General features: G+C 41.8%; 1 protein-coding gene across 1 annotated transcript in view; it reads left to right on the forward strand.

Moving 5' to 3' along the window:
- Positions 1-1,401: 1,401 nt before the first annotated feature.
- Positions 1,402-25,912, forward strand: part of CPN1 (carboxypeptidase N subunit 1) — a 28,904-nt gene continuing 4,393 nt past the window's right edge. The window contains exons 1-7 of the mRNA XM_030865331.2: positions 1,402-1,621; positions 6,154-6,353; positions 11,790-11,945; positions 14,382-14,564; positions 15,777-15,888; positions 17,516-17,655; positions 19,498-19,597. Of these exons, the coding sequence (XP_030721191.2) occupies positions 1,402-1,621; positions 6,154-6,353; positions 11,790-11,945; positions 14,382-14,564; positions 15,777-15,888; positions 17,516-17,655; positions 19,498-19,597 (1,111 nt within the window). The remainder of the gene's footprint in view (positions 1,622-6,153; positions 6,354-11,789; positions 11,946-14,381; positions 14,565-15,776; positions 15,889-17,515; positions 17,656-19,497; positions 19,598-25,912) is intronic.

A 25,912-nucleotide genomic window follows, 5' to 3' on the forward strand; every position in this document is an offset into this window, starting at 1 on the left:
ATTGTATAGTAAGTATATATTTAAACTTCTAAGAAACTGCAAAACTGTTTTCCAAAGTGGCTGCACTATTTATATTCCCATCGGCAATATATGAGGTTTCTAGTTTCTCCCTATTCTTGACAACACTTGTTATTGTGTCTCTTTGATTAGAGCCATTCTAGTGGGTGTGATGTGATATCTCATTGTGTTGTTTTTATGGGGTTTTTTTGTTTTTGTGTTGCGCGGGCCTCTCACCGTTGTGGCCTCTCCCGTCGTGGAGCACAGGCTCCAGACGCGCAGGCTCAGCAGCCATGGCTCACAGGCCCAGCTGCTCTGCGGCATGTGAGATCTTCCCGGACCGGGGCACAAACCCGTGTCCCCTGCATCGGCAGGCGGACTGTCAACCACTGTGCCACCAGGGAAGCCCTCATTGTGGTTTTAAGTTGCATTTCCTTAATGACCAATAGTGTTGAACATCTTTAATGTGCTTATTAGTCATTCATATATCTACTTTAGTTGAATAAAATGTCTATTCAAATCTTTTCCCCACTTTTATGTTTTGTTTTGTTTTGTTTTTTTGCGGTACACGGGCCTCTCACTGCTGTGGCCTCTCCTGTTGCAGAGCCCAGGCTCCGGACGCGCAGGCTCAGCGACCACGGGCCACGGGCCCAGCCGCTCCGTGGCATGTGGGATCCTCCCGGACCGGGGCACGAACCCGCATCCCCTGCATCGGCAGGCGGACTCCTAACCACTGCGCCACCAGGTAAGCCCCCTTCCCCACTTTTAAATTGGGTTGTTTGTTTTATTACTGGGTTGTAAGAGTTCTTGATTTATTCTGGATATATTGTCAGATACATGATTGGCAACTGTTTTCTTCCAACCTGGGGCTCACCTCATTTTCTCGATGGTATCTGTTGAAGGTTTTTGAGGAGAAAAAGGACAAGACAGAGCTGTGCTTCAGAAAGATAGGATGTAGAATGGATCAAAAGGACAGAGTGTTCTATTTTAATACCCTTTCCTATATTGTAATATAGGGAACAAGGACAGGCCAAGCTTCTCAAAATTCTCTGGGAATCAAAGGGTTATAAGCAGCTATTTATTGAAGCCTGTTTACAGTCCAGTTAATCAGTAAACCAGAATCAGTGAAACTACCCAATCTGAAGAAGTGCAAAAACCTTTCAAAAGGTTTTCATGGATTAGGAGAGGCAGAGAAATGGGGGAGGGGAGATGAGTGCCTATTCCAGAGCTACATAAATAACTTCTGGCTTTGGAGGGACAGTTCTGAACTTTCTTCCCAGGCACTGTCACACTGGTGTTTACTGGCGGGAAACTAGGAAAAGCTGGTTCTTGGCCCTTGGATTTTGACTGGTTACTGGGAGAAGCGGGGCCCATTTTAGTGGGTCTCTGAAAAAGCCCAGCAAGATGTCAGACCTGGTCTCAATTTTCCTCCAGCTCCTTCTCTTCAAGTTGGTTGCCCCGGTGACCTTTCGCCACCACCGCTATGATGACCTCGTGCGGACGCTGTACAAGGTGCACAATGAATGTCCCCATGTCACGCGGGTTTACAGCATTGGGCGCAGTGTGAAGGGAAGACACCTCTACGTGCTGGAATTCAGTGACTACCCTGGAATCCACGAGCCCTGTAAGCCCTGAGCATGTGTCTTAAAGTGTGTGTGGGCAGGACCCTTCCCTTACAAATCCAGTAATTGGGGTGGTTTCTGGGGAGGTCCCTGGACCCCTCGACCCATAAAGTATCACCACTTCCTCAGCCTGGACTAAGTATTTCCTTGCTTAGCCTACAAACTGGCCCTGCCTCTGGGGAGCTGCAACCCCAGTTCAGGCTCCAGTCTGCTCCTCCTTTTTGGGTTCTGTTTGCTCAAGACCTTAATGGTAAAAGGTGAATCTTTTTCCCCGCTCCCTTCCCATCCCCCCCGCCTTCCCTCCCATTACCCTTCTTTCTTCCTTGCTGTTACTATTCTGCCTTTCCCTATCCAATGCCTCTGGAGAAACAGCCCTTCTAGTTCTGCCAGAGCTTAGGGATAGCTCTTTGGGGAATGACGGTGTACTCAGAGTATGGGATCCTGGAGGGAGTTTGAGGTTTGTGGTATTCATTTTATTCATTGCATTATTTGTTGTTAGTTTGTTTCTATTATAAAAGCCATCCATGTTTGGATTAAAGTAGAAATTAGATAAGGTAAAAACCTCACCCGTCATCCCACCACTCACGGATGACCATCGTTAACATATTGATGTATCTCCTTCTAAACTTTCTTCTATGCATGTTTAAGCCACCTCCCCTTACCTACACGTCATTTTTTTTTTATAAATTTATTTATTTATTTTTGCTGTGTTGGGTCTTCGTTTCTGTGCGAGGGCTTTCTCTAGTTGTGGTGAGCGGGGGCCACTCTTCATAGCGGTGCGCGGGCCTCTCGCTGTCGCGGCCTCTCTTGTTGCGGAGCACAGGCTCCAGACGCGCAGGCTCAGTAGTTGTGGCTCATGGGCCTAGTTGCTCTGCGGCACGTGGGATCTTCCCAGACCAGGGCTCGAACCCGTGTCCCCTGCATTGACAGGCAGAGTCTCAACCACTGCGCCACCAGGGAAGCCCGTCATTTTTTTTAATAAAAATGGAATCATACTATATCTGCTTTTCTCATTTCATAGTCTTTGATGAATAGCATGTCTGTAAATATAGATCTACATTATCATTTTTGGCTGCATAATATTCCATGGTTGCAAGGTTGTATTGAGCAGTTCATTTATTGATGGGCATTTAAGTTGTTTCTACTTTACTGCTTTACTTAACAGCAATTGTGACATTCAAGTACGTCAGTTCCTCCTTCAAACTGTCGACCTCAAGTCTCTTTTCCTCCCCACTTCCTCACCCTTCCCCCAGCCCAGATTCCATCACAGCCTGCCTAAATGATTACACCAGGCTCCTGACGTTCTCCTAACGCCTAACAGCCACCACTCTCTAAACCTTCCATTTAAGACACAGACGCTAGATGCCCAAATACTGATATAATCCCCTCCCTCCCTTGCTTAAAAACCTTCAGTGGCAACCTCACACCCAGTGGATTCTGTCCATGACAGCTTCAAACTCTTAAGTGGCCAGTTCGGGGGGAAGGGAGAGAGGGGGGTGGGAGGCTGGCTCAAGGAAGGCTACGTGATTAGGCGACCATAAGGGCCTTGCTTTGAAAATGCACTTGCAGAGCAAACACCCTGCTTTTACTCAGGTCGTGTGTTCATTTGTGGAAGCTTGTGGGTGCTAATGGACATTGTAGGCTTAGCCCCTCACTCTACGCCCCTTTCTTGGTGCTCTGTCTACTTTCTAGCATTCAGTGCCTTTCTTGAAGCTTTTCATACTATTATACCTCACCGATCCCTCTTTTCTCTGATGCCCTATCAAAGGTACATCCATTCATTCCTTAATTATTCCACAAGTATTACTGATGATCTACTCAATGTAAGCACTTTGGTAGACTCTGAATATCGCACAGAGTATAAAACAAAGACTCTGCCCTCAGGGCCTTAATTCTAGCGAGGTAAGACTGGCAATAAATAGGTAACTAAATAAATATATATTATACCAGATGAAAATAAGTGCTATTGAGAAAAAGAAACCAGGAAGGAGAGATAGGGAGTTGTGGACAATTGTGGGTTGAGTGGGGGAGGGGTGTTGCTTTTTAGGAAAGCTTCTCCTTCGAGGTGATTTTTGAGTGCGTGATTGAGGTGCCACACTGGCTCTGGGGAGGAAAACACCGCACAGAGGCAAGAGCCGGAGCACGCTTGGCATGTGTGAGGATCAGCGAGGAGGCCCCTGTGGCTCCGGGACAGTGAACCACAGGAAGGCAAGGTCAGAGCAGAGCTGTCGGGGATACTGGGCAGGAGGAGATCACGTGGGGCCTTGCAGGCCTCTGCAAAAATGTTGGCTTTTGCTCTGAGTGAAGCGAGAAGCCGTTGGAGGGTTTTAAGCAGAGGAGTGACATGATCTGACTAAAAATTTTAAAAGATCACTCAGAACAAGAGTCAGCAAACTAGAGCCTTGAGGGCCAGCTACCTGTTTTGGTAAATAAAGTTTCACTGAAATACAGTCACACCCATTTGTTTTTGTGTCATCTATGTCTGCGTTCACTGGAAGCGTTGAGTAGCTGCAGTGAAGACAATATAGCCCAGGAAGCCCAGAGGATTTACTATCTGGTCCTTTACAGGAAACATTTGCCAAACACTGACTCAGGAGAATAGACTTGTATGGTTGGGCAGATGCAAAGAGTTCAGGTAGGAGATTTATTGTAGTAATGCAGGCTTGCGATTGTGGGAGCTTGAACCAAAATGATGACAATGGTTGTTAGGAGAAGTGGTTGTATTGTATTCTGGATATACGGAAAGTAGAGACAAAAGAATTTTATATTGAATACCTCCTAAGAGCAAGGGACTATGGTAGGTTCTACAGGGCAGTGGTTCCCAAACTTATGGATTTCACACGCACACACAAATATATACATATGGGAGATCAGAGGGGACTAAAATAGATTTTCCAAATTTTATTTTACTGAACAAGGATGTTGAAGAACACTACCTGCCATCTGCTATCACCATCCTTTCGTAAAATAAAGTATAACTTAACACCAAGAAAAGTAAGAAAGACGTGATAAGATTAAAGAAATACACTAAGATCAAAGAATGTACATTATAGAAAATCCACCACACAGTCCTTATGGGTTATAGACATTCCTTTGGGAAAGACTGCTGTAGCAGATAAATAACAATGGATTGTATCCTAAAGAAAGTTAAAAATGGCATACATTGCAAAGGCCAGGTCCAGTAAGGAAAATAGGACATGTGCAAAATTAGCCAAAACTCAGAGTAGAAAGTGGTATCATAAAAGGGAAGTTTAATAGCGAGTTCACTCCCAGCAAGGAGATTCCAAGATGGCTTCACAGAGTAAGGAGCATTTGAGCCTAGATGGATGGTGAGGAGGGCATGGAAATATGAAGATGAAGAGACACAGAATCAGAAAAGGCATGAAGGCAAGAGAGTGCTGGATGGGGGCTCCCCTAGTGGCACAGTGGTTAAGAATCTGCCTGCCAATGCAGGGGACAGGGGTTCGAGCCCTGGTCCAGGAAGATTCCACATGCTGCAGAGCAACCAAGCCCGTGCACCACAACTACTGAGCCTGTGCTCTAGAGCCCATGAGCCACAACTACTGAGCCTGCGTGCCACAACTACTGAAGTCTGCGCACCTAGAGCCTGTGCTCCGCAACAAGAGAAGCCACCGCAATGAGAAGCCCGCTCACTGCAAAGAAGAGTAGCCCCTTCTCGCCACAACTAGAGAAAGCCCGCGCACAGCAATGAAGACCCAATACAGCCAAAAATAAATAAATAAAATTAATTAATTAAAAAAAAAAGAGTGCTGGGTGGAAGGGAAATCACTTGGCAAGGGCTTTTCTTCCTTTTAAAACAGGGCAAGAATGATTTTTTTAAGTGGTTCTAGAGGCTCCTCTTATGACCTCAGTTCTAACTTCAATTGAACAGTTAACATAGCCAAAGAAAAGACTAAGGAATGAGACATACATAGACTCCTTCCTACTCTGTGCCTCAAGACACAGCATTCTCAGATATGAAAGGGAGATTTTAACCTGAGTACCAAGAAAATTAAATTTTCAACTGGTGCAATTAGGAACTGTTATGCTGTAACCTGGAGGACTTTAGACCAGCAAATCTTGGAAAAGCACTATCCTTATCCTGAAAAGATTTGTCTCTGAGAAGCATTAAGCTACCTCAGTGCCACCTGGGCTTTGACCTCCATTATTAATCTGCCAGGTGACCTCAGACAAGTTACTTAACCTCTTCCATACCCAGTACCCTCATCCTGAGGCTATAATGCCTACTTTACAGGTTTTCTGTGAAGATGAGCAATGACATAAGTGCCTAGTACACAGTAGGGTTTTAATCAGTAGTAGACATTATTATCCGTGGCATGAATTTTTGTAGCATTTGTAGTTGCAGTTTGTTCAAAGGGGGCACAGGGATTATTGGAAAAGACCTAACAGAAGCATGAGGTTTTCTTTTATTCATTACTGAAAAAGAGGGGAAACGTCCCTTTGCATGGTTAGGAATTAACTGCACCCGTAAGCTTTCCCCCATCTTCTTTATGTGTGTTTCTCTCACTTGCAGTGGAACCGGAAGTCAAGTATGTGGGGAACATGCACGGCAACGAGGTGCTGGGCCGCGAGCTGCTGCTGCAGCTGTCGGAGTTTCTGTGCGAAGAGTTCCGCAACAGGAACCAGCGCATCGTCCGGCTGGTGGAGGGCACGCGCATTCACATCCTGCCGTCCATGAACCCCGACGGCTACGAGGTGGCCGCCGCCGCCCAGGTACCGAGCCCCAGGGGGAGGCCCTGCAGAGAGCAGAGCCGTCTTAGGGAGTAAGGAAAAGCCGGGAGACCAGGTGTCCTCTCTGTCCCACTGTAAATGCCACGATGTGATAGAGGAAAAGCTGGAGAAATAGAACGAAGTGTGAAGACGGGTTCAGCACTGTAGCACCCTAGGCAATGAATGGGGGTTCTCTCTGAGTCTCAGTTCCCTCCCTTCCCCGCCTTTCCAGCTGAGTTCTCCACTTCATTGTGAGGATCAGTGAAGCAGTATCAGTGACAACATTTCATCAACTGGAAGGTACTGAACAGGTGTGAAGGGATATTGCAAGACGCCCGTCCTTCCCTGAACTTTTAGCTGCCAACATTAAATCCTCTTCTTCCTCCCATACTACACTTACATTTGCATTTGGAGGGAAAAGAGAAAGAATGAACTTTTCTCAGAATTGTGGGGTGGCAGGTTAGTCCTGTTACAGATTCTTCATACTTTATTCCATCTCTGTACGGCTTTTCTCCTCTACTAGTATAGTACTCAGCCTTTGAATTCTTTATTTTAGAGTTACATTATTCAGGGGACAAATTTAAAAAAGTGTTTATGGGCTTTATTTCCTAACATAAATTCAGAATATTAGTGTGCCTAACTTTAAGTCAGTGATTCTTTTGTGGCTGTGCATCAGAATTGTAGGTGAAGATTTTTGAGATACAGGTTCTCAGGTCCTCTCCCCACCCCAAATCTACTGAATTAGAATTTTCAGTGGGTGAGGGCAGGCATCTGCCTTACACAATGGATATGTTTCTTTAGAAGCTCTATTTAAACCTGGTTTGTTTGGGTTTGTTTTTTTTTTTTTTTGGAGGGGGGTGTAAATGAAAGATTTTTTTTCCATTTAAAAATATGTTTATTGGGGGTAGTCTTAAAATGTTTTTTATGTTTAAGACTAGACTTCACTACTTTACTTTTTTTTTAATTTTGGTTTTATTGTGGTAAGAGCACCTAAGATGAGATCTACCCTCTTAACAAAATTTTAAGTGTACAATACACTATTGTTGATGATAGGCAAAAGGTTGTACAGCTGATCTCCAGAACTTATCTATCCTGTTCAACCAAAACTTTATACCCCTTCATTAGTAACTTCCCATTTCCCCCTCCTCCCAGCCCCTGGCAACGACCTTCCATGCTCCGATTCCATGAATCTGACCACTCTGTCCCATACAAGTGGAACCACTCAGCATCTCTCCTTGAATGGCCCATCCTGGTTTAAGCCTACTAGAGGACAGGGCTGAGGGGTGAGGAGAAGCAGGGAGGGTAATGGAGCCAAGATGTCGAGCCAAACACAAATTCGACCCTTGCCATCTTACAACCTCCTGCTGACATGACTCAACAGATGAAAAAAAAAAAAAAAAAACTTTGTTCCCCCCCCCACCCCCCGCTGGAAATCAGAGAGATGGACATGAATATGCCTTGAGACTTGAGTTTCCAAAAGAACAGGACAATTTGAGAGTGTTGTAGGGGTGAACCCAGCGTGGCCACTTTCCTTCTAGTGGCCCTTCCCTGTATTGCAGTGGGGAGACTGGAGAAGCCCCTCAGACCTGCCCACATCTTTTGTGCAGTGAAGTGGGGGTGGGAGGAGGTGGAGAAAACCCCTGCCAAATCCTAGAGCTGTGTCTCTGGGGAGCCAGTCACCTCTGCTCACCTGCTATGTACTTGTTCAAAGGGAGCAGATCTTTTTTTTTTTTTTTGCGTTTTTTTTTTTGCGGTACGCGGGCCTCTCACTGTTGTGGCCACTCCCAGTGCGGAGCACAGGCTCCGGACGTGCAGGCTCAGTGGCCATGGCTCACGGGCCCAGCCGCTCCGCGGCATGTGGGATCTTCCCGGACCGGGGCACGAACCCGTGTCCCCTGCATCGGCAGGCGGACTCTCAACCACTGCGCCACCAGGGAAGCCCAAAGGGAGCAGATCTTGAACCTGAACCTAAGAGAGGACCCATCGGGTTCTCAGATTCCCAGAGCTACGTGCCGTACCCAGAGGAAACCTGTCTGCATGGCTACACAGGGAAGACCTGCCTGGCCACCTAAATTTAAAGCCACCTGTAGGTAAGGTAGAATAACATGGCTCTACCTCCCAAAGATAGTCAAGTCCTAATCCCTGGAACCTATGAATATGTTATGTTACATGGCAAAGGGAATTAAGGTTACAGACAAAATTAAAGTTGTTAATCAAGTGACCTTAAAATACCCTGGATTATTTGGGTCGGCCTAGTGTAACCAATCACAAGGGTCCTTTAAATGTGGAAGAGGAAGGCAGAAGGTCACAGGCAAAGAGAGATTTGAAGATGTTCTAGGGAAACAGATTCCTCTAGAGACTTCAGAAGGAACACAGCCCTGCTGACACCTTTAGATCTCGTGAGACCCATTTCTATCTTCTGACGTCCAAAACTGTGAGATCATAAGTTTGTGCAAAGTTAAGCCCTAAGGTTGTGGCAATTTGTTACAGCAGTAATAGGAAGCTAATAACTGAACCCTGTTTATGGGAACTTCTGTTAAAGGAAGTCCTTACTGCCAGCTTAACTAATGACCTGGTGTGAATAGTAAGTCAGCTGATAGGTAAATCAACGTAACTGCTAATATGGACAGTTATGAGTTAACGCTGATATAAATCAGCAAGCAATGAAAACCCCTGGAAGCATAATGAAAATCATTATCTCATAGAAGTGAAAAATCAAACTCCAAATAGAAAAATCATATAAATGTTTTCCACTGGAACAGAATTGATGTAGGAGACTTAAAAGAATGTCAAAAAATATGTTTTCAATGAGATCTAAGAATAAAACACGAGCACAATGCCACGATAATAGAGAAATCTGAGAACAATAAAGAGTTCTTAGAAAAACACGAGAGTAGTAGTACATCTGTGAGTTTTTAGCCTCCTAGTGTCCATGCATTCATCCTACTTCCAGTAATGGCCACCAATTCGGGCTCTCCCCTCTCAGTCCGCAGGGCTCCAGTAGACACTATTCTGCCTCTCCAATGCCAAACAAAATACCAAACAGAATTTCAGTTTTGCAAGAGCCTGTGAACTTATCTCTATTCTCCTGCTTTATATATTTTAATTATTTATGTAAATATCTATCTCCCCATATATACCATGAATTCCTGGAAAGCTAGCATAATGTCTCATGATCTCTTTCCCTAGTGTCTTTCAGGGGACTTTGAATGGAGATAGACCTAAATAGATGTGGATTGATTAAATGGATGGATGAATGAATGAATACATGACCAAATAAAAGATGAAATGTGAAGTGTGAGCAGAGAGGTTAAGGGATCCACAAAGTTGATATCACTCAGAAAAAAGATAATCAAGGATCCTAAGTAAAATAAATAAATAAATAAATGGGGGGATGGTTTCCACTTCGGAAAACAGTTTAGCAGTTTCTGAAAAAGTTAAATATGGACTTACTTTATGATCCAGCAGTTCTACTACTAGATATTAGAAATGAAAACATGTGTCCACACACAGACTTATACACAAATGTTTGCAGCAGCATTATCCACGATAGCCAAAAAGTGGAAGCAAACCAAATGTCCATGTACTAGGTTTAATAGTATCCCCTCTGCCCCCTCCAATTCATGTCTACCTGGAACCTATGAATATGACCTTGTTTGGAAATAGGATCTTTGCATATGTAATCAAGTTAAAGTGAAGTCATACTGGATTAGGGGACCTAAGTCAAATATAACTGGTGTCCTTATAAGAAGAGAGCAATCTGTACTCAGAGACACAGACATACAGGGGAGAAGACTATGTGAAGATAGAAGTAGAAATTGGAGGGAGGCATCTACAAGCTAAGGGACGCCAAGGACTGTCAGCAACCACCAGAAGCTAGAAGAGTCAAAGAAGGATCCTCCTCTAAAGCCTTTAGAGAGCATGACCCTGCTTGATTTCAGACTTCTAGCCTCCAGAACTGTGAGAGAATACATTTCTGATGTTATAAGCCACCGAGTTTGTGGTAACTTGTTACAGCAATCCCAGGAAACCATACAGTCTATTAACTGGTGAATGGATAAACACAATGTGATAAATCCATATAATGGAATTATTCAGAAATAAAAGGGAATGAAGTCCTGAAGGAACCTCATGGTTCCTCATGGAGGAACCTCAAAAACATTTTGCCCAGTGAAAAAAGCCAAACATATAATATATGATCCCACTTACTGAAATGTCTAGAAAAGGCAAATCCCTAGAGACAGAAAGTGATTACCTAGGGGTGGAGTAAAAATGAGGAGTGACTGTAAATGGGCATGAGGTTTCTTTTCAGGGGAATATAAGTATTCTTAGATTGTGGTAAAAGTTGCACAATTCTGTAAGCACACTAAAATTCTTTAAATTGTATGATTAAAATGGATGAATGTTGTGGTATGTAAGCTATATATATCAATAAAACCGTTTTTAAAAAATAGGGGTTCCCACCCTCCTACACTGTTGGTGGGAATGTAAACTGGTGCAGCCACTATGGAAAACAGTATGGAGGTTCCTTAAAAAACTAAAAATAGAGCCACCATATGATCCAGTGATCCCACTCCTGGGCATATATCTGGAAAAGATGAAAACTCTAATTTGAAAAGATACATGCACCCAAGTGTTCATAGCAGCACTATTTACAATAGCCAAGACATGGAAACAACCAAAGTGCCCATCAACAGACAATTGGTTTAAGAAGATGTGGTATAAATATCCAATGGAATATTACTCAGCCATAAAAAAGAATGAAATATTGCCATTTGCAGGAACATGGAGGGACCTAGAGATTGTCATACTAAGTGAAGTAAGTCAGACAGAGAAAGACAAATATTGTAAGTGATATCACTTATATGTGGAATCTAAAATAATATACAAATGAATCTTTATATAAAACAGAAACAGACTCAGACATAGAAGACAAACTTATAGTTACCAAAGGGGAAAGGGATGGGGGAGGGATAAATTAGGATTATGGGATTAACAGATACAAACTACTATACATAAAATAGATAAGCAACAGGATTTACTGTATAGCACGGGGAACTGTAGTCAATATCTTGTAATAACCTATAATGGAAAATAATCTGAAAAAAATACATATATAACTGAAAAAATTATACTTTCTCACTGCACATACCTCTGTCATTCTGATTAAATAGACATAAACAATTTTTTTAAAATAGGGGTTCCCATTATCCTGAAACACCCTCCTTTTGTTAGAGCTTCTCCTGGGATCTCTACCTCCAGCATGTGGTTTATAGGGAAACTTGAACCACGCCACTGGGACTTTGGATGAGTTAAAGGAGAAAATGCTACATCGTTTGATAGATCGAGCTAATGTGTAAAAAGAAAACTATACAGTGTTCTTCAAATAGAGCATTCAGTCTGAAACCTTCATCTTTTATTTCTTCCTTTTCCCACTAGGACAGGGACATTTCTGGGTATCTGGTTGGCAGGAACAATGCAAACGGAGTGGACCTGAACCGCAACTTCCCTGACCTCAATACCTACATCTACTACAATGAGAAGAACGGAGGCCCCAACCACCACTTACCCCTTCCAGACAACTGGAAAAATCAGGTATAAGACAAAATTTGCAAGCAGAAGCAGGTAAATCAGCATCTGGAATTTCTTCCCTGAATCTTCACATCAACTAAATATGCAATAATAAAGCATCAACCCAATTCTGTGCTAGTCTGTCCAGAGCAATGCTAACTGTAACGTATGCCTCTTTGTATTTTTTCCCTCCCTGAGCATAGAGCCCTTCACTGAGCACATGATATTTGATGTTAGTGGTGAGAGTGGCAAAAGAGGTGAAAGTGGTGTCATACCGCTGCACAGCACTTCAGAATTTTATAGAATTCTTTCTCAGCTAGCGTTTCAGTTGATCATTGTAACACTCTGGTAAATGCATCAAGCAGTGCTATCCACCCCCATTTTACAGATAACACTTATAGAAAAAATAATTTAAACTCATACAGCTAGTAATTGGTGGACTCAAGATTAAAACCCAGGTCTTCTGACTCCTCATCCAACATTCTTTCTACTGCACTATACTGTTGACAGAGAACTGTAGCATTCTAAAGAGAAATCTCTCTTGCATGTGATGAACTGTACGCTTATCAACAATTAGCTAGAGAAAGAGGTTCAGGGAGTCTCACCCTTAGAAGAGAAGTTTTTCTTCTTCTCTTTCTGTATGACCCGTGACCACCTTACCATATTCTCATTTCCCTTGCTTTCTCAATCAAAGGGTCCCATCTGATGCTCCCAGACCTCTTGCCGCTTGGTAATGCGAATGGTTTCAGCCTGACGGTCTTCCTGTTCCTGGGAATGACTCTTGTCATCCTTGGAGCATCACCACCACCCTGTTCCTTACACTGTATGGGCTAGTTCTAAACATTCTGTGTGAGTATCTAAACTTAGAGACTGGGGAGAGAAAATGAAAGCAGGTGCAAGGCTTTATATTGGGAGTTTCTAGATGGAATCTTATCAGTTTTTTTCCCCTTGGAATTGAAGCAAAAGTCATGCCGACATGTTTAGATTTTGGAGAGCAGCTATGCTCTTGGCTCAAGGAAATAATACATCAAAAATAACTTTGCACTCGTTGACATATCCAGCCAGAAGGATGTTCTGATTTATTAAACTTGTCTACATAAAATAAGGTTATTGAGCCAGTAACAATTAAACTCCCACTGGCCCTCTGTCTGCATCTTAGAAGGAAAAAAGACAATGAGAAGTCCCTCTTGCTCTTGAGGGGCCAGGAACAGTGAGAGGCTGGCCTCCTTCTGATGGATGGAGGGTTAGGACATGGAGAAAGGACTGCTTTAAAGAATCTGAGTCCTGGTCACAGAGCTGGACCGGTGCCTTGGGGATTATGTCCATTCCGATTGGATGAGACTCAACATTATTCATTCAGTCTCCCTTGGAATAGAAAAGATGGAGGCCTTCACAGCTGACCCTTGGTCCGGGACGAACCGTTAACACATTAACACCACATAACCTCTAAGCACATCCATCTTGAGGGGAGGAAAAACAGTGAAGACTGTAAATTATTTACTTACAAGGCCAGTAGATTCAAGGCTTTCTTTAGAATACTGTCGCTCGCTAGCAATATAATCTGCAATAGAAATCTGCAGTAGAATGGGTGGAATCTCACTACTTAGCCAAGACTGGCCCATATTACAGTATGTCTAACTCATGAAATTTGGGTATGACCACAGGAGAACATTCTACATGTCAACAACACAGCAGATGTGTTGGGGGAAGGAGGAGGTTGAAAACCATTGCTGTAAACCAACAATTTTCAGATATATTTACTAGAACCCTAAATTTCTGCAGAGGAGCTCCAGAAGCTACTGGAATAGTGGGTAAATTGGAGGACCCTTTTTTGTTGCCAGAGAGAGGCCAAACTGGGACTCTGCACTCTCCAATTTATGTTACCCCTCTTCAAACTGCTCTTTTTCTCCCTCTCTCTCTCTCTCTTTTTTTTTGATAGACTTCATTTTTGAGCAATTTTAGGTTCACAGCAAAATTGAGTGGAAAGTACAGAATATTACCATATATTCCCTGCTTCTCATTATCAACATCTCCCACCAGAGGGGTACATTTATTACAAGGATAAACCTACATCGACTTGTCATCATCACCCAAAAGTCCATAGTTTACATTAGGGTTCACTCTTCATGTTGTATATTCTGTGGGTTTTCACAAATGTATCATGTATCTACCATTTTGCATCATGCACAATAGTTTCACTGCCCTAGATGACCTCTTTTTAGCTATTGAATACTTGGTTTCCATATGAGATTTCATTTTAAACAAGTGTTCCATTCACTTAATTTGTTAAATTATCACACAAAAGATCAAAATTTCCCCATCTGCACTTCTCATATCTGGTAGGATTCTCTTTGCTTTATTCAGACATGCCATCCTCTCAGGCCACAACCCGACAAACTCATGTAAACAGCCATCTGGCTTCAGTTGCAGCTTCACCGCCAAGCTCTCATCTCTCCTCAGGTGGAACCCGAGACCCAGGCAGTGATCCAGTGGATCCGCTCCTTCAACTTTGTCCTTTCAGCCAATCTCCATGGAGGGGCAGTGGTGGCCAATTACCCATATGACAAGTCCCTTGAGCACCGGGTCCGAGGTTTCCGCCGCACTGCCAACACCCCCACGCCTGATGACACACTTTTTCAGAAGGTATGCAGAATGGCTGCCTGTCCAGCCAGAGGAACTTGGGGCTTAGGAGTGTGACTGAGGTCAAATCAGTAACACAGGACCCTGTTAGGAATGAACAAACAGAAAATGATTGAAAACACCTCCTGCTCGTTAAGAGCTTACAATCTAGTATATTACATTTTGTTTTGAGTGATAAGCCATAAATTCATGAAAAAGTAAATAAATAGGAAAGCTTTTTACAGTACAGTTACCAAAATTTTAAAAAATACTTAAGCTAATGACAAGCAAGAAATATGCCAAAAGCCTAATAGTGCTGGTGGTAAGCTAGAGCATTAAATGTGAATTTGGGGGCTCTATGGTTTTATGGTAATATGGCTATATTAATGAAAAATAGACCATGCACATGAAAAAGGTTTACATAATAGTTCAAAACAGCAATAGAATAAAATTAACAGATGAGTTATTTTATAGTTAATATTATTAATAATATATAATTAATATAACAATAACATTACTTAGTATCTCAATTTTTTTCTTTTTTTGGGCTGTACCTCGTGGCTTGCAGGATCTTAGTTCCCCGACCAGGGACTGAACCTGGGCCCCAGCCTTGAAAGTGTGGAGTCCTAACCACTGGACTGCCAGGGAATTCCCCTATAATGATAACATTATTAATTCAACAGTTAATGAATTACACAGAGAATAACACCAGTTGTTGCTTTGCAAAGCAAGTATACTATTATATTTTCTTCTCTAGTAATCTCATTTTGTCCACTATTATAAAATAGTAATGAAAGAGAATTATAGAGATTTTGAATATATTCCTCTCTTTCCAACACACATCTCTCACCCCCAATACATAATTCTTTTTGTCACAAAGCCCTATCTTTCTTGCTTCTTGATTTCTCTTATAAAACTCGGCTGGAAAATGAGGTACACCTCATTGAGGTACACCTAGAAGGGAGCTTATACATTATCGAGTGCTACCCCTCACTTTGCACTTGAAGAAATTTAGGCCCAAGATAGTGGGAAAATCAGAAGATAGGTCTCCTAACCCTAGTCCACTCCATGCACACACACCCCATCTCTCTATTCCTTCTGGTATTTTCTTTCGCTAAAGCAAATAATCAGTTGTTATACCTAGTGGGGTTCTTGGCCTCACCCTGCTTCTGAGTATGAGCATTGCCACATGAGTTGGGGATACTCAAGGTCGTTTTCCACCTGCTTTACCTGTAGCTGGCCAAGGTCTACTCCTATGCACATGGATGGATGCACCAAGGTTGGAACTGTGGGGATTACTTCTCAGATGGCATCACCAATGGGGCTTCCTGGTATTCTCTCAGCAAGGGTAAGAAGAGTGCTAAGCACAAGAGTGCTGTAAGCTGAAGTAGAACGGGGTTCATTTCTCCATTTAAATTATCATTCTTTTTCACAGAGAAATGACAGGAATGCTATTTTGCATCCAAGTAGAGATCTGAAAAATGGGAAGTCTTAAGTTAGCATTTAACATCATCTTGTGATTCTTTAAAATGGAGGTCTGGACACCTTGTGGTCCGTTAAAACTGGTGGTTTACATAGTGGATTAGGGCATAAGAAGGGAATAATGCAGTCAAGTGGTTAAGAGCATGGGTTCTAAGGGTACACTGGGCTGAAACCAGGCTTGCCCATTCACCAGTTATGTGGCTTCAGGCTAATTACTTAACTTCTCTGTGCTTCAGTTTCCTCATCTATACTTTAAGAATAGCACTACTTGCATTGTAATTCTGATGTAAGTATTAAATAAAGCACATAGAGGATTTGGAATGCCTGGTTTATAGATGTTAAGGTTTTTCCGTAGTAACATGAGGTATGCCTCATGTACCAAAGAAGGAGAGATGCTGGCCTGGACACAAACAGTTCCTCTGATATGTGCTCTCTGTACCCTGCCTACCCATCTCCCATCAGAAGGGGTTTGCTGTGGACAGTGGCCATTGATAACATAACAGAAACCTCCAGCAAGAGGCTTCTCTCTCTATTCCCTGGGCTTTTCCCATCACTGAGGGTCAAGATAGAACCTCTGTTCACAGACCTTCAGTAGATAGGGACCCTAAGGTTAGGGAGGAGGCTGAAGCAGGAAGCTAGGTTCTCTTAGGAATCACGTTGCAGCAGCTGTCTTTCCCCATCTTCTCACATCTGACCTGTCAGAGCCCAGGTAGTAGAAAACTCACTGGAGAGGGCTGAGCTGATGGCTGGTCCTATGGGGAGTGGGCAGGAGGAAGGTGAGGGAGTCATCATGTACTGGGAAGGCGGTAGACTTATCATGGCTGAAAACTCACTTGAACCCAAGGCAAGAAGATTTCTTTTTTTCAAAGACAGATATACATTTATTACCTTTTGTTATGGAAAGTTTAAAAATCACTAAACAAATACGATAATTTTTTTAAAACACCTTACCTTTAATATTCATGTGGAACATCAAGTAGGATTATGTATTACTGGAAGTTTATAAGACTAGGTAACAGATTTAAGAATCATCTTCCTTGTCACTTTACTACATCTACCAATATCTACCAATAGTTTACGGTTAATTTAAGCCAAGGCAAGAAGATTGAACTTTACTTTCTTTAGTTTGCATTAGGAAAGCAATAAGTACCCCCTCCCAAATTTAAAATATAAAATATACTTTTTTGAATTATACTTGTTCCTCCCTTTCCCTTCCCATCCTCTGGGAAAGCATGACCCACTGCCTCCACTGAGAATCATTACCCTAAATTAAAGGGGTGCAATTCCAAGATCATGAAGTTTGTATCAAAATGATAGTATGGTCTCTAGACCAGCATCATCAGCGTCACCTGGAAACTTGTTAGAAATGTAAATGTTCACTGAATACATACTGAATCAGAACCCTGGGGTTAAGCCCCAGCAATCTGTATTTGGCATGGGGTGTTGGGTGGGAACCTGGTTGTACAAATCTGCCACCGCCCTCTTTCACTTAGGAATGCAAGACTTTAATTACCTCCATACCAACTGTTTTGAGATCACGCTGGAACTGAGTTGTGACAAGTTTCCGCGGCAAGAGGAATTACAGCGCGAGTGGCTGAGTAATCGGGAAGCCCTAATTCAATTCTTGGAACAGGTAAATCCCATTCCTTAACTCTCCTGATTACAGAAAGGGAAGTGTTTTCTGATGGTAGGCAAGGTATTTTGTGTGACTCAGGTCTGACTTTTGCTCTGACTCATTACAATAGATCTCAGCTTCTCTACCAGTGAAATTAATTCATTCAACATTGTTGAGCACAACTATCTGTCAGAGACTGTACTATATGCTCAGGATTAAGAGTAAACAAACAGGGCTTCCCTGGTGGTGCAGTGGTTAAGAATCCGCCTACCAATGCAGGCGACATGGGTTCGAGCCCTGTCCTGGGAAGATCCCACATGCTGTGGAGCAACTAAGCCCGTGCGCCACAACTACTGAGCCTGCGCTCCAGAGCCCACGAACCACAACTACTGAGCCCCAGTGCTACAACTACTGAAGCCTGTGCGCCTGGAGCCCGTGCTGTGCAACAAGAGAAGCCACCGCAATGAGAAGCCCACGAAGAGTAGCCCCCACTCACCGCAACTAGAGAGAGACTGCGCGCAGCAAAGAAGACCCAACACAGCCAAAAATAAAAACAAATAAATTAATTAATTTTAAAAAGAAGAGTAAACAAACAACAAATATCTCTGTATATATGCAGCTTATATTCTAGTGAGGAGAGACAGACAATAAAGAAAAAATAAAATAAATTTTATAACATGTTAAATGCAAAATGCTATGAAGAAGGCCTTACAGAGAAAGTGACATTTAAACAGATTTAAAGGAGGTAAGGGGGGCTTCCCTGGTGGCGCAGTGGTTGAGAGTCCTCCTGCCGATGCAGGGGACACGGGTTCGTGCCCTGGTCCGGGAAGATCCCACATGCCGCCGAGCGGCTGGGCCCGTGAGCCATGGCCACTGAGCCTGTGCGTCCGGAGCCTGTGCTCCGCAACGGGAGAGGCCACAACAGTGAGAGGCCGGCGTACCGCAAAAAAAAAAAAAGGAGGTAAGGGAGTAAACCACAAAAATATCTAGGGGAAAAGGGGCTCCCTGATGAAGTCACAATTGCAAATGCAAGGCCACAACAAGTAGATGAAAAGATGCTCAAAATCCTGAGGGAAATGTAAATCAAAGCCACAGTGAAATACCACCTCACACTCATTAGGATGGCTGCTATAAGAAAAACAAATTTACAAACAATGACAGAAAATAGCAAGTGTTGGCAAGGATGTGGAGAAATTGGAACCCTGGTGCAGTGTTGGTGGGAATGTAAAATGGTGTAGCCACTATGAAAAACAGTGTGGTGGTTCCTGAAAAAATTAAAAATAGAGCTGCCATATGATCCTGCAAAACCACTTCTGGGTATATATTCAGAAGAACTGAAAGCATAATCTCAAAGAGATATTTGTATATGCATGTTCATAGCAGCATTGTTCACAGTAGCCAAAAGGTGAAAGCAACCCAAGTGTCCATTGATGGATGAAGGGATAAACAAAATGTGGTATAGATACACAATGGGCATACAGCCTTAAAAAAGAAGGAAATTCTGTCATATGTTACAACATGGATGAACCTTGAGGACATTATGCTAGGTGAAATAAGCCAGTCCCCCAAAAAACAAATACAGTATAATTTTACTTACATGAGATATCAAGAGTAGTCAAATTCATAGAGATAGAAAGTAGATTAGTGACATGATTTGACTTCGATTTTAACAGGATCACTCTGACTGCTCTATTGAGATTATTGGGGATCGGGATGAGACCAGAGAGACCAGTCAAGGGTCTATCACCATAATCTTTGTGAAGATCAAGTGCAGAAACACATGGGAAAGGGCTTTGTGGACTCTCAAACACAGCACAAAGGTTTTAGGAGCATAACTATACACTATAAACTTTCCTACAGGTACACCAAGGCATCAAGGGAATGGTGCGCGATGAGAATTATAATAATCTTGCGGACGCTGTCATTTCTGTCAGTGGGATTAACCATGATGTCACTTCAGGTAGGTGGCCACTGCTTAGTGGGGTGAGAAGGAAGCTTTCACTCCCTCACCGTCTTCAGCCTAATCAGGAGGCCAATTTGTAAGCCAGTGAGACCAGCAGGGACATCAAGGACACGAGGGGGTGGTGGATTGGAGGAAGGAAGGATAACAGGATTGAGGACAGGAATTAAGAGGCAAGGGCCAGGAAGATGTAAATGTAACATCTCTCTCAGCATTCAGGAGCCACTGCCTCATACAGCTTTGTTAGGAGTGTTTCCTGGGTTTGAGGTTATTAATAGCTCACATACTGGTGTGGAATGGGCTAGAAAAAAAAAGACTGTAAAACTGATGTTTAGTCTTGTCCCTGAGCCAGGCATTTCTCTACACCTCCGTTCAGGGAAGAGTTAGTAAAAGGCATTCCATAGGCTCGCTGCAGGGCAAGATTGATGGTGGGGGCAGATCTCGGAGCCAACTTGGAACCTTCTAGAATGGTACAGAATATCTCACGGCACAATGGTGTTGCCAACTGCCCCAGCCCAATTTGATCAGGTTTGGGGTTGTTTGTTTGGTTTTTAATGTAGAGCAGTAGCTCCCAGTGGTTAGGAGCAGGTGAGATTTGCCTCCCTCCCCCAGCCTTGATACCAGCATGCTCAGCCACATTTCACTGTGCAGGCTTTACCAAGCAGGCATCTTACAGCTCAGACAGTCTGTTTAAACTAGATGAATCTCAGCTTTAAGATGATAACTTATATTCTTTAAGGTGATCCCAACACATCTTACATGAACAGTTCATTCAAGGCAAAGGCAACAACATTCTAAAGGCAGAATTCTGTAGCCCCACAGTCAAGCATCAGACACCAGAATCCTCCAGCCCAGTGACTGGAGCCAGGACTGTATAGGGAACCAACCTTTGGAATCTGTAAGAGCTTCAGGGCCTGCTAGATTCTTTATTTTAAATTAATTAATTAATTTATTATTATTATTTTTTGGCTGCGTAGGGTCTTCCTTGCTGTGCGCGGGCTTTCTCTAGTTGCGGCAAGCAGTGGCTACTCTTCGTTGTGGTGCGTGAGCTTCTCACTGTGCTGGCTTCTCTTTGTTGCAGAGCACGGGCTCCACGCAGGCTGCAGTAGTTCTGGCATGCGGGCTCAGTAGTTGTGGCTCGTGAGGTTAGTTGCTCCGTGGCATGTGGGATCTTCCTGGACTAGGGCTCAAACCCATGTCCCCTGCATTGGCAGGCAGATTCTTAACCACTGCGCCACCAGGGAAGTCCCATAGATTCTTTTTTTTTTTTTAATTTTATATTATTTATTTTTTTATACGGCAGGTTCTTATTAGTCATACATTTTATACACATCAGTGTATACATGTCAATCCCAATCACCCAATTTAACCCACCCCCACCCCTGCTTTCCCCCTTGTGTCCGTACATTTGTTCTCTACATCTGTGCCTCAATTTCTGCCCTGTAAACTGGTTCATCTGTACCATTTTTCTAGGTTCCACATATATGCGTTAATGTATGATATTTGTTTTTCTCTTTCTGACTTACTTCACTCTGTGTGACTGTCTCTAGATCCATCCATGTCTCAACAAATGACCCATTTTCGTTCCTTTTTATGGCTGAGTAATATTCTATTGTATATATGTACCACATCTTCTTTATCCATTCATCTGTCGATGGGCATTTAGGTTGCTTCCATGACCTGGCTATTGTAAATGGTGCTGCAATGAACATTGGGGTCCATGTATCTTTTTGAATTATGGTTTTCTCTGGGTATATGCCCAGGAGTGGGATTGCTGGATCATATGGTAATTCTATTTTAACTTTTTTAAGGAACGTCCATACTGTTCTCCATAGTGGCTGTATCAATTTACATTCCCACCAACAGTGCAAGAGGGTTCCCTTTTCTCCACACCCTCTCCAGCATTTGTTGTTTGTAGATATTCTGATGATGCCCATTCTAACTGGTGTGAGGTGATATCTCATTGTAGTGCTGATTTGCATTTCTCTAATAATTAGTGATGTTGAGCAGCTTTTCATGTGCTTCTTGGCCATCTGTATGTCTTCTTTGGAGAAATGTCTATTTAGGTCTTCTGCCCATTTTTGGATTGGGCTGTTTGTTTTTTTACTATTGAGCTGCATGAGCTGTTTATATATTTTGGAGATTAATCCTTTGTCTGACGATTCATTTGCAAATATTTTCTCCCATTCTGAGGGCTGTCTTTTCGTCTTGTTTATGGTTTCCTTTGCTGTGCAAAAGCTTTGAAGTTTCATTAGCTCCCCTTTGTTTATTTTTGTTTTTATTTCCATTACTCTAGGAGGTGGATCAAAAAAAGATCTTGCTGTGATTTATGTCAAAGAGTGTTCTTCCTATGTTTTCCTCTAAGAGTTTTATAGTGTCTGGTCTTACATTTAGGTCTCTAATCCATTTTGAGTTTATTTTTGTGTATGGCATTAGGGAGTGTTCTAATTTCATTCTTTTACATGTAGCTGTCCAGTTTTCCCAGCACCACTTATTGAAGAGACTGTCTTTTCTCCATTGTATATCCTTGCCTCCTTTGTCATAGATTAGTTGACTATAGGTTCATGGGTTTATCTCTGGGCTTTCTATCTTGTTCCATTGATCTGTATTTCTGTTTTTGTGCCAGTACTATATTGTCTTGATTACTGTAGCTTTATAGTATAGTCTGAAGTCAGGGAGTCTGATTCCTGCAGCTCCGCTTTTTTCCCTCAAGACTGCTTTGGCTATTTGGGGTCTTTTGTGTCTCCATACAAATTTTAGGATTTTTTGTTCTAGTTCTGTAAAAAATGCCGTTGGTAATTTAATAAGGATTGCATTGAATCTGTAGATTGGTTTGGGTAGTATAGTCATTTTCACAATATTGATTCTTCCAATCCAAGAACATGGTATATCTCTCCATGTGTTGGTATCATCTTTGATTTCTTTCATCAGTGTCTTATAGTTTTCTGAGTACAGGTCTTTTACCTCCTTAGGTAGGTTTATTCCTAGGTATTTTATTATTTTTGTTGCAATAGTGTATGGGATTATTTCCTTAATTTCTCTTTCTGATCTTTCATCATTAGTGTATACGAATGCAAGAGATTTCTGTGCATTAATTTTGTATCCTGCAACTTTACCAAATTCATTGATTAGCTCTAGTAGTTTTCTGGTGTCATCTTTAGGATTCTCTTTTTTTTTTTTTTTTTTTTTTATCTGCAGTGACAGTTTTACTTCTTCTTTTCCAATTTTTATTCCTTTAATTTCTTTTTCTTCTCTGATTGCCGTGACTAGGACTTCCAAAACTATGTTGAAAAATAGTGGTGAGAGTGGACATCCTTGTCTTGTTCCTGATCTTAGAGGAAATGCTTTCAGTTTTTCACCATTGAGAATGATGTTTGCTGTGGGTTTGTCATATATGGCCTTTATTATGTTGAGGTAGGTTCCCTCTATCCCCACTTTCTGGAGACTTTTTATCATAAATGGGTGTTGAATTTTCTCAAAAGCTTTTTCTGCATCTATTGAGATGATCATAGGTTTTTTATTCTTCAGTTTGTTAATATGGTGTATCACATTGATTGATTTGCATATATTGAAGAATTCTTGCATCCCTGGGATAAATCCCACTTGATCACGGTGTATGATCCTTTTAATGTGTTGTTGGATTCTGTTTGCTAGTATTTTGTTGAGGATTTTTGCATCTATATTCATCAGTGACATTGGTCTGTAATTTTCTTTTTTTGGAGTATCTTTGTCTGGTTTTGGTATCAGGGTGATGGGGGTCTCATAGAATGAGTTTGGGAATGTTCCTTCCTCTGCAATTTTTTGGAAGAGTTTGAGAAGGATGGGTGTTAGCTCTTCTCTAAATGTTTGATAGAATTCACCTGTGAAGCCATCTGGTCCTGGACTTTTGTTTGTTGGAAGATTTTTAATCACAGTTTCAATCTCATTACTTGTGATTGGTCTGTTCATATTTTCTATTTCTCCCTGGTTCAGTCTTGGAAGGTTATACCTTTCTAAGATTGTCCATTTCTTCCAGGTTGTCCAATTTATTGGCATAGAGTTGCTTGTAGTAGTCTCTTAGGATGCTTTGTATTTCTGTGGTGTCTGTTGTAACTTCCTTTCATTTCTAATTTTATTGATTTGAGTCCTCTCCCTCTTTTTCTTGATGAGTCTGGCTAATGGTTTATCAATTTTGTTTATCTTCTCAAAGAAGCAGGTTTTAGTTTTATTGATCTATGCTATTGTTTTCTTAGTTTCTATTTCATTTATTTCTGCTCTGATCTTTATGATTTCTTTCCTTCTGCTAACTTTGGGTTTTGTTTGTTCTTCTTTCTCTAGTTCATTTAGGTGTAAGGTTAGATTGTTTAGTTGAGATTTTTCTTGTTTTTGAGGTAGGCTTCTATAGCTATAAACTTCCCTCTTAGAACTGCTTTTGCTGCATCCCATAGGTTTTGGATCATCGTGTTTTCATTGTCATTTGTCTCTAGGTATTTTTTGATTTCCTCTTTGGTTTCTTTAGTGATCTCTTGGTTATTTAGTAACGTATTGTTTAGCCTCCATGTGTTTGTGTGTTTTATGATTTTTCCCTGTAATTCATTTCTAATCTCATAGTGTTGTGCTCAGAAAAGATGCTTGGTATGATTTCAATTTTCTTAAATTTACTGAGGCTTGATTTGTGACCCAAGATGTGATCTATCCTGGAGAATGTTCCGTGCGCACTTGAAAGAAAGTGTAATCTGCTGTTTTTGGTTGGAATGTCCTATGAATATCAATTAAATGTATCTGACCTATTGTGTCATTTAAAGCTTCTGTTTCCTTATTAATTTTCTGTTTGGATGATCTGTCCATTGGTGTAAGTGAGGTGTTAAAGTCTCCCACTATTATTGTGTTGCTGTCGATTTCCTCTTTTAGAGTGTTAGCATTTGCCTTGTGTATTGAGGTGCTCCTATGTTGGGTGCATATATATTTATAATTGTTATATCTTCTTCTTGGATTGATCCCTTGATCATTATGTAGTGTCCTTCCTTGTCTCTTGTAACATTCTTTATTTTAAAGTCTATTTTATCTGGTATGAGTATTGCTACTCCAGCTTTCTTTTGATTTCCATTTGCATGGAATATCTTTTTCCATCCCCTCACTGTCAGTCTGTATGTGTCCCTAGGTCTGAAGTGGGTCTCTTGTAGACAGCATATATATGGGTCTTGTTTTTGTATCCATTCAGTGAGTGTGTGTCTTTTGGTTGGAGCATTTAATCCATTCACATTTGAGGTAATTATCGATATGTATGTCCCTATTGCCATTTTCTTAATTGTTTTGAGTTTTTTTTTTTTTTTTTGTAGGTCCTTTTCTTCTCTTGTGTTTCCCACTTAGAGAAGTTCTTTTAGCATTTGTTGTAGAGCTGGTTTGGAGGTGCTGAATTCTCTTAGCTTTTGCTTGTCTGTAAAGCTTTTGATTTCTCCATCAAATCTGAATGAGATCCTTGCTGGGTAGAGTAATCTTGGTTGTAGGTTCTTCCCTTTCATCACTTTAAGTATCTCATGCCACTCCCTTTTGGCTTGTAGAGTTTCTGCTGAGAAATCAGCTGTTAACCTTATGGGAGTTCCCTTGTATGTTATTTGTCATTTTTCCCTAGCTGCTTTTAATAATTTTTGTCTTTAATTTTTGCCAATTTGATTACTATGTGTTTCGGCATGTTTCTCCTTGGGTTTATCCTGTATGGGACTCTCTGCACTTCCTGGATTTGGGTGGCTATTTCCTTTCCCATGTTAGCGAAGTTTTCGACTATAATCTCTTCAAACATTTTCTCAGGTCCTTTCTCTCTCTCTTCTCCTTCTGGGACCCCTATAATGTGAATGTTGTTGCGTTTAATGTTGTCCCAGAGGTCTTTTAGGGTGTCTTCATTTCTTTTCATTCTTTTTTCTTTATTCTGTTCCACAGCAGTGAATTCCACCATTCTGTCTTCCAGGTCACTTATCCATTCTTCTGCCTCAGTTATTCTGCTATTGATTCCTTCTAGTGTAGTTTTCATTTCAGTTATTGTATTGTTCATCTCTGTTTGTTTGTTCTTTAATTCTTCTAGGTCTTTGTTAAACATTTCTTGCATCTTCTCGACCTTTGCCTCCATTCTTTTTCCGAGGTCCTGGATCATCTTCACTATCGTTATTCTGAATTCTTTTTCTGGGAGGTTACTTATCTCCACTTCATTTAGTTGTTTTTCTGGGGTTTAACCTTGTTCCTTCATCTGGTACATAGCCCTCTGCCTTTTCATCTTGTCTGTCTTTCTGTGAATGTGGTCTTTGTTCCACAGGCTGCAGGGTTGTAGTTCTTCTTGCTTCT

Source organism: Globicephala melas, chromosome 16 (genome assembly GCF_963455315.2).
Source record: "Globicephala melas chromosome 16, mGloMel1.2, whole genome shotgun sequence".
Classification (NCBI taxonomy): Eukaryota; Metazoa; Chordata; class Mammalia; order Artiodactyla; family Delphinidae; genus Globicephala; species Globicephala melas.